This window comes from Clytia hemisphaerica, unplaced genomic scaffold, assembly GCF_902728285.1.
Source record: "Clytia hemisphaerica strain Z4C2 unplaced genomic scaffold, Clytia hemisphaerica genome assembly, whole genome shotgun sequence".
NCBI classification, from domain to species: domain Eukaryota; kingdom Metazoa; phylum Cnidaria; class Hydrozoa; order Leptothecata; family Clytiidae; genus Clytia; species Clytia hemisphaerica.
The window spans coordinates 268,428-281,719 of NW_027104613.1; the positions used below are offsets into that span (position 1 = coordinate 268,428).

The 13,292-nt window shown below is 33.8% G+C and overlaps 1 protein-coding gene and 1 long non-coding RNA gene across 2 annotated transcripts; one reads left to right on the forward strand and one right to left on the reverse strand.

Annotated features, from left to right (window-relative positions):
• Positions 1–4,202: 4,202 nt before the first annotated feature.
• On the reverse strand, positions 4,203–8,806 carry LOC136824329 (uncharacterized). The gene is made up of 4 exons (XM_067080483.1): positions 8,610–8,806; positions 7,291–7,544; positions 6,853–6,973; positions 4,203–5,499 (listed from the first exon to the last, which is right to left on the reverse strand). The coding sequence occupies exons 1-4, from the start codon at positions 8,725–8,727 to the stop codon at positions 5,042–5,044; spliced, it is 951 nt and encodes a 316-aa protein (XP_066936584.1). The 5' UTR covers positions 8,728–8,806; the 3' UTR covers positions 4,203–5,041.
• A 661-nt stretch (positions 8,807–9,467) lies between these two features.
• On the forward strand, positions 9,468–12,648 carry LOC136824330 (uncharacterized). The gene is made up of 3 exons (XR_010849121.1): positions 9,468–9,634; positions 10,771–11,024; positions 12,521–12,648. It is a non-coding gene; the product is annotated as an uncharacterized lncRNA (long non-coding RNA).
• The last annotated feature ends 644 nt before the right edge of the window (positions 12,649–13,292 follow it).

The following is a 13,292-nucleotide window of genomic DNA, read 5'->3' on the forward strand; positions in this document are numbered from 1 at the left end:
TCTTACAAATAACTAGTGTGTAAAATATATTGTAGTGGAAATTCAATATTATTATTTTTTTGATTTTAGCAAAAATAGGATCGGTCGGGCCAGTAGAATAACAAATTAAATTGGTCTCGCCTAATTTGATCATTGTTAAAAATTGGGACTGTTATGTTATGATCTTTGAATCATATCCTTTTAGATGATGCATCCTAAAAGGTATTTGAATTTGGAGATTTGGATTCATGGGATCCTTTTTGTAACACTTTGTTAAAATGTTTCGCTCCTTCATTTTCTATCCAAATTAGATAGAGTCCTTTTTGGGTTTATTACAAGACAAATGCCTGAATTTTTTTACGAAACCTGATTCTATGCTTCAACTTGAAAAAAATGTTGATTACGGATATTTCACAGATCTAATGTAAATAACTTAGAAGGGCGTTTATTTTTTCTGAAAGATCAGAAAGTTTGATCTAGGAGTCTCGGTCGAGAGAGTTGAAGGATTTTTTCTACAAAAGCTTAGAGTTTAGTAAAACAACTTTAAAAATAACTAAAAAATAAACAAAAATCCAAATTTGGCCAGATTTATCTAATTTGATCATTGTTTGAAATGCGTGGGAAAATGTTAGAAATTGGGACTGTTATGTTATGACCTTTGAATCACATCCTTTTAGATGATGCATCCTAAAAAATGTATCTTGATCTTGTTCCGACCAAGAATAACCTCTTACTATAACATCAGAAACCATGTTATGAAATATGAAGACAAAAGCCATACAATGAAATAAGATGTAGGAAAACGAGGTGGAAAAACTTGAGTAACAAGCATCTAGGATTATGGTCCGGACCTTGAATTGTGACGTCATGGTAGATTTTGACGAAGACTCATGATTCAGAATTAGATACCAGCTTACAGTATTTAAATAGTCCAGGATGAAGGAAAAGTTAAGAATCAAGGAAAAGGCTTAGTGCTGCTTGACCGACTGAAAGAAGATTTTATTTATCAATCTATCTGCGAAACAACGAAAAATATTGGTAAGTCAAAATTAAACCCCGTTCCTTATAATTTACTTTTTTACGAACCTAATTGAGCCGAAGAAAGCATTCACAATTCCTTAAGATAAAAAATAGCTGTAAGTTACTCTGATTATTATGAAATATTCTATCTAAAGTAGGCTAAACTGAGAATTAGGGTCACTTTTTTGCTTCTCTCTGATAGACCTGTTCCAATACCATTCAACTTTCTTTAACCCAACCTTTCCATACTAGCATATACAATGTAACAACTTGTAACCATATGATCTTTTCAATAAACTTCGAAACTAAATAAGGATATGCGGCTTATTTGTCCCACTGTTTTTGAGGGGAGCTAGTTTCGAAATGTAATTAATCTGGTGAAAACAAAAAGGCTTTTTTGTGAAAGTATTTTTTTCCGCACACTGCAGCAAAAATTGGTCTTCTCTGACCTGTGTTTGTTCAACAAAATGTCAGCAAATTATATTGGAATATTTTTTTCATTAGCATCCATTTTAGAATTTTGTTGATTTAATTCTTTATTTCGGTACAAATGGCATGACCTACACTATAACGATATCCTAAAATTCAAGTTTTCAAGTGCTGATTCCGTTTGGTAGACCTACATACTGTTATTATCGTTAGTACTTTGGAACGAGAGCTGCTAAATACATTTGCTATCTATTTGCTATAGCAGTTGTGTTTTAAAGTATTTGTCACTGTTTCGCTTTCACAAAATTGCACCTTTCAGAACACTCAGACTTTCACGTACCAACCTACACGTTTTTTTACAAGAACATCAAAAATTTTGAAGCCTTGGGATGTTCTTAAATTTTTGAGTTTTAAGCCTAAAAATGTTCTTAACATGTTCTTATTTTCCCCATTTTTTGATTATTTTTGTCTGTTTTCCTATGTAATGAAATTTGATGTTCTAGAGTCCACAAAGCCTTATTATGTTCTTAAACTTTTTGGCCATCGAAGCCTTATGTTCTTATATAGTTTGTTCTTATAAAAAAACGTGTATGTAATTTTGAATGAAAAATTAGAAAATAGAATGACTTAATGTCGAAAGTGCTCATTTCTTCGAAAGAAAAGGATTACACGGAGTTTAAAATGTTTAAAAAGGTTTCTTATCATATTCTAAAACACATCAAGCCAAATGTCGAGTGCTCGTTTTACCGTTTAGATGTAATGCAACCATCGTCTAATGATAAAAAAGGTCGAGTGTACCTAACACGAATCTCTATTCATGATTCGCAGCGTAATGTTTTATACGGGGCATTTGCCACTAATTTTATTGTTTAAATTCAAAATTAGTGGCAAACACCCAGTCTTTTTGGGTGCTTCCGTATTAAACATTACGTCATGAATATCACAATAATAAAAGTCTTTAGTTCTATTAGGGGGCTTGTCGGTTTTTTGGTGCTCGATGGAAAAAGTTTCTATAATTCTGTGTTAAGTACCATAGAGTGACAAAATAAGGATTTCAGGAGTTTTTACCTTCAGTGTTGTCAGTGGTTAAAAAGAAGTATGTCGGCTTTTTGAATGTTGACGAGCCCTGAGCGCCCCAAAAAATAAGCTTAACCTTGGATTCCTTCAGTTGTCAGTTGTCAAGAAACTCTTATAGAAAGATCTCTAATTAGGTATGGGACCCTACCATAGTTTTCCACAGTGTTCAAAACTTGCCATAATACCATATAAATTTTCTTTATTCATTTCTAGGACTGTTTCAAATGGCTTCAACAATTTTGATAGCTGCATTCGCGATCACCTTACTTCTAACAAATGTGACACTTGTACAAGCATGCTCTGCTACGGATGGAGATATGACAATAGACTTATGTGTATATGATGCCGGAATTCTCGGAAATTGCCGACCGAATAATAAATATGGATATTTACCGGAAGGATTCGTATGTGTTTTGGAGCCAAATACAATTAATTGCAATTTAGAATGTCGAGGAGCTTGTGGAGATTTGATGCATAATCTTGCTAGAGATTTTCCAAACGGTTTACCAAATACTTCTCTTTCAAGTCTAAAAGCGTGTACTTGAAATGCTATGGTTCGTATTAAAATAAAGAATCAATCAAAGTTTTGCTGATTTTATGCTGATATAAGCTAAAAATATTTTTCTATTCCTCTTTTTGACAAATATTGCTCCACATCCGTGTCAATCCAATGTGATAAAGCTTGTGAATTAAAATTGATGAATAAGCAAACGATATCACTCTTATCTAAAAAAAAACCTTTAACTCTCGGTGAAGGGAATCACACTCATTCTTTTAACAAAAGGAAAATATGTTCTTCTTTCATTTTTGTATATATATTACAATTTTTCAATTATTTGCAATATTAATTAAATTATTTATTTAGAGTTTTGGTGCATTATAATTTATTTATTTATTATCTATTTATTTTACAGTTGAAATATTAAATTATTTTTAACAAAGATTTGAAACATTATGTTGTTTTAAGTACTGTAAGTGTCACAACGTATGAATACGACACTGTGACGACAAACATCGATTTTATTTAACGCACATTCAGCGAGAACAAAAGTTACAATGGTAGTCTCCCAGGATCTTATGGATGAAGGCTGTACCAATCCAAGGACATACCACAGATTTCTGTAAAGCTCGTAGGGCTAGATATTGTGCTTTAAGCTCTTCTAAGTAAACAAAAGTGAATATCGCAAAAAATATTGCTGCTATTGTTTTCGAAAACCCGCGAAGCTTCTTATTGGTCAAGCACTGAAATTCTATTGTAATGTCACATGACCTAGGTGGGATTTCCTACCTAACCACGTCACACTTTTCAGCCAAAGCAAGACATCTAGCCCTTCGGAATTATAAATCTATGGGACATGCAACTAAAAAAACAGATTATCTCTTTTGCTTTAGACACAGCTTTTGAAGTAGCACCATTAAACTACAAAATTGGTAATATAGTCTCATAACCGATTTTTGCACTCTGCTCTAAAGTGATGTTACGCCCCCCCCCCCGACTATTGAGTTTTAAAAGTTTTTCGGATCTCCCCCCCCCCCCCGTTCTTATTAGGATCCCCCAACGTTTTTTCATTTTTGAAAAAATTTCAAGCTATTTGAATTGCTCTAAATAGCCTAGTTTAAGTTTATTGAATGATGAAAAAAATTCAAATTATTTCCATGTTTTTCTCCAAGTTAAATCTTCAAATAATTTTCCCCTTTAAATAGAATAATATTTTTCTTAAAATGATTTTATCTAAGTAGATGCGATTTTTATCGTCAGGCAAATTACGGAGAAGACAAAAGAGTGTGGTGTCAATCTACATTTCAATTTCATTGATTTTAAAAGTGCGTTCGACACTGTCTGGAGAGAGGCACTATGGAAGATGTTGCTTGCCATTGGTGCGGCATTGGTGTCTCGACCAATATTGTCAACATCGTCAAAACCATGTACGACAATACAACTTGTTCAGTTATTGTTAACGGTCGGCTTACTGAGTGGTTTAAAGTTATAATTGGTGTACGACAGGGATGTTTATTGTCCCCTACCCTATTCAACCTCTTTCTCGATTTCTTAATGAAAGAACTAAAATGTCTTCAAGAAACAATTACGCTTGATGATGAATTATGCTGCGATGTTAGATATGCAGACGATACAACCCTCATAACCGTTACTTTTCTTCTTCTTGAACTTGCTTCCCACCAACTGGAATCCGCATGTGCAAGAAATGGACTCAAAATCAATGGTGACAAATGTATAATCCTCTCCCCAGTAAATGAAAAATAAATCTGCATTGATGGCAAGCTGGTCGTTGAGCAATTTACTTTCCTGGAATCTTTTTCAAATATGGGCGAAGTCTCAGCATTGAGATGTGCTTCAAAGTAAAGCAAGGTGATGGTGGTGGTCGTATCTAAGGAGAGCTTAATTGGTCTCCAGTGTTGAAAAGTCATACCATTGTGCATTTATGACTTGATCTTTCTTTCTTTCTAAAAACTGCCTTGCTTTTTCAGTTTACTTTTTTGTGAAACACCCTGTATGATATAGTAAAAATAATGAAGTTTAATTTGTAGGTCCGTAGACAGCTATTTCACAAAGATGAATCATTTGCCTAGTACCGGCGGGGGCCTTGTACAATTCAACTCCACTCCCAGTCAAAATCTCGTTACAAACTTTAAAAACCTTATCATCATTTTCAGTATCTTGCAATGTTATAGTACTGCAAAGCTGGCGGTTATCCATAGGATTCTGACCATACACAATAATATCTGTAGAAGCAAGTCGTTGATGATAAGGTTTTACTATTGTACGATCGAAAATATCAACAAATTTAATTTGTTTCATTCCACCCAAATCAATTCTCAGCCAGATTTCCATAGTTCCTATTTCCGAGTGGATAAGATTGGTTGAGAAATTATTACACATTTCTCCTTTATAACCATCGGTAACAAACGCAGGTTTCCCATGACCCGGTTGTAGTCTCGATAAACTGACTGGTCTTTGAAATGCAATGTTTTTGTCTGAAAAGAAATTTATATTGGTGATCGTTAACAAACTGCATAATTATCGGCTTAATGTTTACTGATAGCATAATTATCGGCTTAATGTTTACTGATAGCGTCAGATAATATCCGTATGCTCTGCCATCATCAGAAACGTAAATAAAGCCTGGGATACACGGGGAAGGGGCTGGAAGGCGAACTGGGAAATTTGAAACCTGTTCTGTCTCTATTTCCTTGAAACCCTTCAATAAAACCGTGTTTTACAGCCAAACTAGCAACATCAAAAATGAATCAGACCAAATTAAACAGATAGTTCATTCATTATTGGTAAGATCTATAAATTATTAAACGATTCGTAATGACCATCTCATTCTGGCCTCCAATGTTCTGCGGTATAAGGTATGCACCATTGATATCTTAATCCACCAATAGCTAATGACTAAGGTTTATAACATATAGCTAAGTGGATGGTTCCTTAGTTTATCCCTCAGAACACTTGATACATTTAATAGAACGAATGATGAACAATCATTTATTAATACTGTTGAATATACAATATATCATAATCCTGTGCTCATAACCATTACATATGAAACGCGGGAAATATTTTAGAGAAACTCTGCCGCAAGAGCTTCTTGCTTTCTCTTTCCAAAAGAGAATCCCCACCATAGCAATCATTGAAGATCTTGGATAAAAATCGTACCAATCAAATCACAAATAACACACATAGGAAAGATTCAGTGAAGATCAAGTAACCTCAGAACATAATATACATATTCTTATGTAATTAGAAATCCATTTAACTGAAAATCGAAAATTTTATAATCTATTTGGGCTTTAAATGATGAAATTTCCTCTTCACCTTCGATTCTTTTTTATATTAATGTGATTGAGACAATTATGATGACAGTTTTACGGTTTGTCTCCACAGGTTAATTTCAGAGGATTGTGGTGTCCTTGGTAAGATCTTTTACCATTTGTTATGGATATGTTATCCCATACCACAGGCCCGGTGGAACAACCGTGAAAATGGGCAGGCTGAAGGCTCAAAATAAGATAAAACTTGAAAAAATCTCATTTGCTTAAAAGTGGTGAGGCTGAAGTCTTCCCATCTCCCCGCGTCCGCCTGAGCTGTGCCGTGAATATCATATCGTACGATTATTCCTGAGGAAGGTTTAATTTATCGAAGAGCAAAGTATTCATGACAACTGGTACAAGATCTAGAGTCAAAGCACACAAAACTAGCGAATCCCGTAAAACCTAAATGGGAGAGTGCTACTTTTCATATAATATTCATCCTGAAATTGTCAAAAAAATTCATTTTCGGAATCTTATACCCTTAAATCATTTTTTCTCATTGAAAATACTTACTTATGCAATGAATGTCGTATTTACCAATAGGCTCGCACACACATTCATAAGAACCATTAGAGTAGTTTGGAATACATTTTTTGTTTGGGTTGATGCATGTCTCCTCCCATTCACAATCATGCTATAAAAAATGACAAGGAGAGTTTTCACAAAGAAAATGACAGAAGTCTGTTCCCATCAAGTGAGGAAATGTCGTCATATTTGCATAAAGTAGTCAAAACTTCCAAAACAATTCGATAAAAATCTTTGTTAAATTACCCCCGTGGAATTTCGGTTCTTCTATAAAAGGTGATTTACTTTGAGTCATCCCCTGTCACAAATTATAAAATTCTTTTACTTTTTGATTTTACTGAACTGATGGAGGTTAAGACAATCAAAAAGACTCTATGAGTCATATAAAAGACAGGGGACGAGTTTGATAATTTATTATTTACTCACATCAAGTGAAAAATGAGAATTTCCTGTAGTGGAAGAAACAAAATTTGACGCGTTTCGAAATCGATCAGTATCCAAAATATGACACTCGTAAATCTCATTATTTGGCTGTTCTTTCAAATTAATACTCCAACAATTTGTAAAGTTGAGACAAGTTCGAATGCATTCTTGGGAAGTTTTGTGGTATGATATATTGATTGCTGTCACATTGAGAATGTGATTGTCGTGCGATACCATTTTAACGTAGCCATACTCAACTGAAAAATAATAACACTATTACCAGGGATACCCTTTTAAACCTACAAGAAAATATACCATCTATCTTAAAAAAAGTTAGGTAGAGTTTTCGGCTGAAACTTTTTGTGTTGAAAGTACGCTATCTATGGTTTTCTTCCCTAGCAGTAATGTTTGTAGAAACCAGTTTTCAGTTTTTCGCGAGAAATTGAAAAAATGCTCTTTTAGGTCTTTGTAAGTAAGTTTTTCTATAGTCTGTATGAAGAACCCTATGGTCTGCAAGCCGATTCTTATTATATTTTGTTGACTTTTTCTTTGTGTAAAAAAATAGTTAAAAGATTGATTTGAACAGTTTTTAAAATAAAAAATCCTCTTTGGATTGGTCACATGATCAAAGTGAGCAAAACAAACTATTTTATAAGCAAGCAAATGATAAGATACACCTGTTTCTCACAGACCCGGTGGGACCCCCTCTGACTGGAAAGTGGAAGCTTATACCCCATTTTTCGTTGCCACTTGTAATAATCAAATAAACAAACCCTCACTACAAAGTATTGTGTCCACTTAATTTTTTGCCTTGAAGACAATGACAATAGAATTCAAACCTCCCGCTATAAAAAACATAGGAGCATCAATCTCAATTGCGTTTGAATCCGTTAATTTCACCCCCACTGGCTGAAAAATCCTAATGGGTTTGTGTTTATAAGGACTATAGTTCTTCAAACTTCTCAACTAACGCACCTGGAGACAGCATGAATGTACACCCCTTCCCACTAGAAAAATTGGCCAAAATATCATCCCCGGTGAAATATTATCCTCCAATTTTTGTCCCAAATGAAAATAATCAAACAAACCAATCCTCACTGCGAAATATTTACCATTTTTCCCATCCCCACTGAATTTTATGGTTTGAAAACAAAAGAATTGAAATCCCCAGCCATAAAAACTATGTGAATATCAATCCGCAATGAGTTTCACTACGTTATTTTTATCCCCGTTGGCTGAAAAATTACTAACCGGTCTGTGAGAAGGAGGTGTAAATGTATAAGACTAGATAAATATTGAGTTAGATAAACGAAGTATTTCACCTTTGTTGTTGACAGTGCTTACATCTACCCTTCGTAAAATTTGTGTTTCGCCATATTGAATTACATTGATGAAGAAATATAAGACCAAAATGTTATTCATTACTCCACCATTAATCATTTTTGTGTGTTCTATGTGAAAACCTGTTCAATGCATCTAAATGTCGCGAAAAAATCGACTTCAGTCAGATGAATGTTATTTTCTCTGATTATTTTTTCTTAAAGACTGAATATAATGACATAGCGACTCAAAATCAATAAGTATTTTGGGATAGGAGTTAAAATTATTTGACCAATCACTGAGCCTCATTTAATAAAATCTCGTTAGATTTACCTTCCCAACACATCAATAATTTATAGAAACTTTTTTTGTCACTATTTATAATGAAATATTTAATTTATAGAAATGTTATATATTTTCGATATTCAGATAGATTATATGGAATCAATTGATATGATTCTGTATAGCTTTTCTTAATATTTCAACATATTCAGAGAAACGAATAAGAAGAGTCGCAACGTTTTCTGATACATCGATACACATACGACCAAGAAAAGTAACCCCTATAAATTCAATAAAAAAATCCCAGGGTCTTAATCGCGAAATACCGTTAAATTTTCGGTAAAATTCCGAAATCCCGGTGATATAACAAAGATATTTATATTATAAATCCTGACAAAAAAATTCCTTAAATTATTGATTTGTTGTCAAAGTAAATCCAAGGAGATTTTATTGAATGAAGCTCAGTGATTGGTACAATAATATTTATATATCTTATAACTTTATATTGTGTCATTATATAAAAAATTCTCAAAGAAAATAAAATTTATTTTCGTACGAAATCTATATATATTTTTTTCGCGACATTTAGATGTATCGAACATACACATACATAGAACAAACACAAAAATGATTAATGGTGGCGTAATGAATAACATTTTGACCCTATATTTCTTCATCAATGTAATTCAATATGGCGAAACACAAATTTTACGAAGGGTGGATGTAACCACTGTCAACAACAAAGGTGAAATACTTCGTTTATCTAACTTAATTTTTATCTAGTCTTATACATTTGTGTTGTCTCTAGGTGCGTTAGTAAATAATTTTGAAAACCATACACGTTTTTTATAAGAACATCTAAATTTTTTGAAGCCTTTGCATGTTCTTAAATTTTTGAGTTGTAAGTCTAAAAAAATATTCTTAACATATTCTTATTTTACCATTTTGTGAATATTTTTGTCCCGCATTTCCTTAAAAAATGGGGTGTTTTGGAATCTGTAAAGCCTTAAAATGTTCTTAACTTGTTCTTGATTTTTGATCATCGAAGCCTTATGTTTTTATATAGTTTTTTCTTACATAAAAAAACGTGTAGTCCATGTAAAAAAAACATTGTCTGGGACCCCTTTGTTTCTCTCCATTGGTTAACATCGAACACTATATGTTTTGTTTACATTGATAATTTGACCAATGCAAAGAAGATCAATAACTGTTCGAGTTGAATTTTAATTCAACGCAATTTTAAGTTAGATACAATGGAAAGAAACAAAAGGCTTTCAGACCCCAGATTTGTGAAAGGCTAAGGATAACTTTAAGCTTTCTCTAGCAAAAAAAAATTGAAGCAAAGATTTGACTTTTTAAATTTCGTGCCGATGGATACGATCTTGTATTTTAATTGTTTTCGGAGCGCAAGATAAAAAAAGTAAGCGGCAAACGCTATATTGCATCTCTCAAACCAGTGAAATTGCTTGTTGTCACGTGATTTCTTTGGAAGGAAATCCTACCAAAACTTGCTTCACTTTTCGATCTAGCCCTTCGGGCTTTACAGATCTGTGTTCCAGATTGGGGTTTTTTATACGGACTAAAGAAAAGCTGGCTTATAATGCGACTACAACAAATATCTGAAATATCCACCACTCGATTTTTTATGATTAGCTCTCTCCGTATGTACCGTAACTGAAATATGAAATACATACCTATAGACGGTAAAAATTCATTTTAAACGAAAAAATTCAAATCTTTTAAGCCTTGAACTTAAAGGCATGAACTTTAAGCGACCATAAGTCACATCAGCATACTTAGACTTATTCTCTTGATAGTGGTTTCAAGAAAAACTGGAGCGTAATACTGTAACTGCATTAATGTAACTTTCTTTTCTTTCAGTTGAGTATGGCTACGTTAAAATGGTATCGCACGATAATCACATTCTCAATGTGACAGCAATCAATATATCATACCACAAAACTTCCCAAGAATGCATTCGAACTTGTCTCAATTTTACAAATTGTTGGAGCATCAATTTGAAGGAGCAGCCAAATAATGAGATTTACGAATGTCATATTTTGGATACTGATCGATTTCGAAACGCGTCAAATTATGTTTCTTCCTCTATAGGAAATTCTCATTTTTCTCTTGATGTGAGTAAATAATAAATTATCAAATTCATTCCCAGTTTCTGAGATGACTCATAGAGTCATCCTCCATCAGTTCAGTAAAATCAAAAAGTAAAGTTAACAACAAAATAATTTTATAAATTGTGACGGGTGCGGTGATGATTAAAAGTAAATTACCGTTTATACAAACACCAAAACTCAACCGGGGTAACAAAGATTTTTATTGAAGTTTTGGAAGTTTTGATAACTTTATGCAATCATGCCGAAATTTGCATCTATCATCTACTAAAATTGTGTCCCCGGCTAAATAAAAAAGCCTAATAATTCTCTCGGACTGAAACATGGCAATATACCCCTGTTCCAGTATCCTGGTACGAGACTTCTCCCTCAGTGGAGGGGGTAATTTAGCAAATTTTTGCATTTAATTTCCAACGGGAATAAAATCATGAAAGGTCGAGTTATAATATCAGGGCTTTTTTTCCATCAGGAACGGGTTTTGGGCCTTTTTTCCAAGGGGACAAACGCTCTGTGCCACAGGAGCATAATAATATAATGATAACAATAATAATAATAATGTGTTACAGATTTCCAGGCCACCGTGCAAGCACATGGGCCTCTATAAATCGCTCATACATTGGTTTGGTTTATTACAAAGGTTAACTTCAAACAGATATGCAACAATAGTGACAGTTTCAATCGTACTCAAACATTTTCTCTTTCCAAGCTAGACCGAGGTTTTCTTTAAACTCTTGTATTGTAGATGATTTAACTACTTTTTCAGGTAGGCTATTCCACTGTTGAATGCCCCGATAGTAAAGGGAGTTGCTCTGGGGTCCACGGACACCATCGTTCCCGAAAATTCTTACCAGTTCAGAATTATGTGTTCTCATTGGTCTTATTCGTTGGTTAAATTTCTTAGGAACACACGATTTTTCATAGTGATTTAAATGTTTAAAGATCTCAACCATATCACTTACCGCACGCCTATATTTTAGACTTGGGATTCCAATTCTTTGAAGTCTGCTTTCATAACATAGTCGTCCACATGTTTCGACTGTTTTTGTAGCGCGCCGCTGAACACCTTCTATAAGTTTTTTGTGTTTTTGTGTTATGAAACTTATTATTTTGCTTTGGTGGGTACTAGGGTTGCAAGCTGACGGGGGGTTTCACCCGACTTTCGTATTTCGTCACTTGGACCCTTACTTGGACTGAAAAGGTGAAAACAAAGGAAAATTTTGCGAATTTTACGACCCTCATCGAGACAAATTTGACCGATTTTGACCAATTCTGACCAAATTTCGATCTTTCAGAGGGTAAAAAGTTGAGATTTTCCTATTTCTCCGACCTTAGTGGAACTGAAATTTGATTTTCTGATTTTTCCGACTCTTAGCGGGACTTTGGAGATCCAAAAAGGTACCCTTAAGGACGGCATATACCGTACCTTCTATTTGCCTAAGTCTCCCCCCGGAACAGACTTCTATCATTTTCTTCATGAAAACTCTCCTTGTCATTATTTACAGCATGATTGTGAATGGGAGGAGACATGCATCAACCCAAACAAAAAATGTATTCCAAACTACTCTAATGGTTCTTATGAATGTGTGTGCGAGCCTATTGGTAAATACGACATTCATTGCATAAGTAAGTATTTTCAATGAGATAAAATGATAAGTATAAGATTCCGAAAATGAATTTTTTTTGACAATTTTAAGATGAACAGTAAGATTCAGTATAGAACAAATTCATTTCAATTTTTAAAAGCAGCACTCTCCCATTTTGCTTTTACGGGATTCGCTATTTTATCAAGATTTTGTACCAGTTGTCATGCATACTTTACTCACCGATGAATTAAACCTTCCTCCGATATAATCATACACTGTGATATGATATTCATTGTGGGATCTGGGATAACGTATTCATGACAAATGGTACAAAATTTTCGATTTACAGTTTTCTAATGGATTTCTAATTACATAAGAATATGTATATTATGGTCTCAGCTTACTTGATTTTACTGAATCTTTCCTCTGTCTCTTATTCGTGATTTGATTCGTACGGTTTTCATCCAAGATCCTGGATGATTGCTATGGTTACTTTTGTTGTGCGTTGAATGAAATGGGTTTTATTTAAGGGTTTCAAGGAAATAGAGATAGAACAGGTTTCAAATCTCCCAGTTCGCCGTCCAGCCCCTTCCCCGTGTATCCCAGGCTTTATTTACGTTCCTGATGAGGACAGAGCATACGGATATTATCTGACGCTATCAGTAAACATTAATAAGCCGATAATTATGCG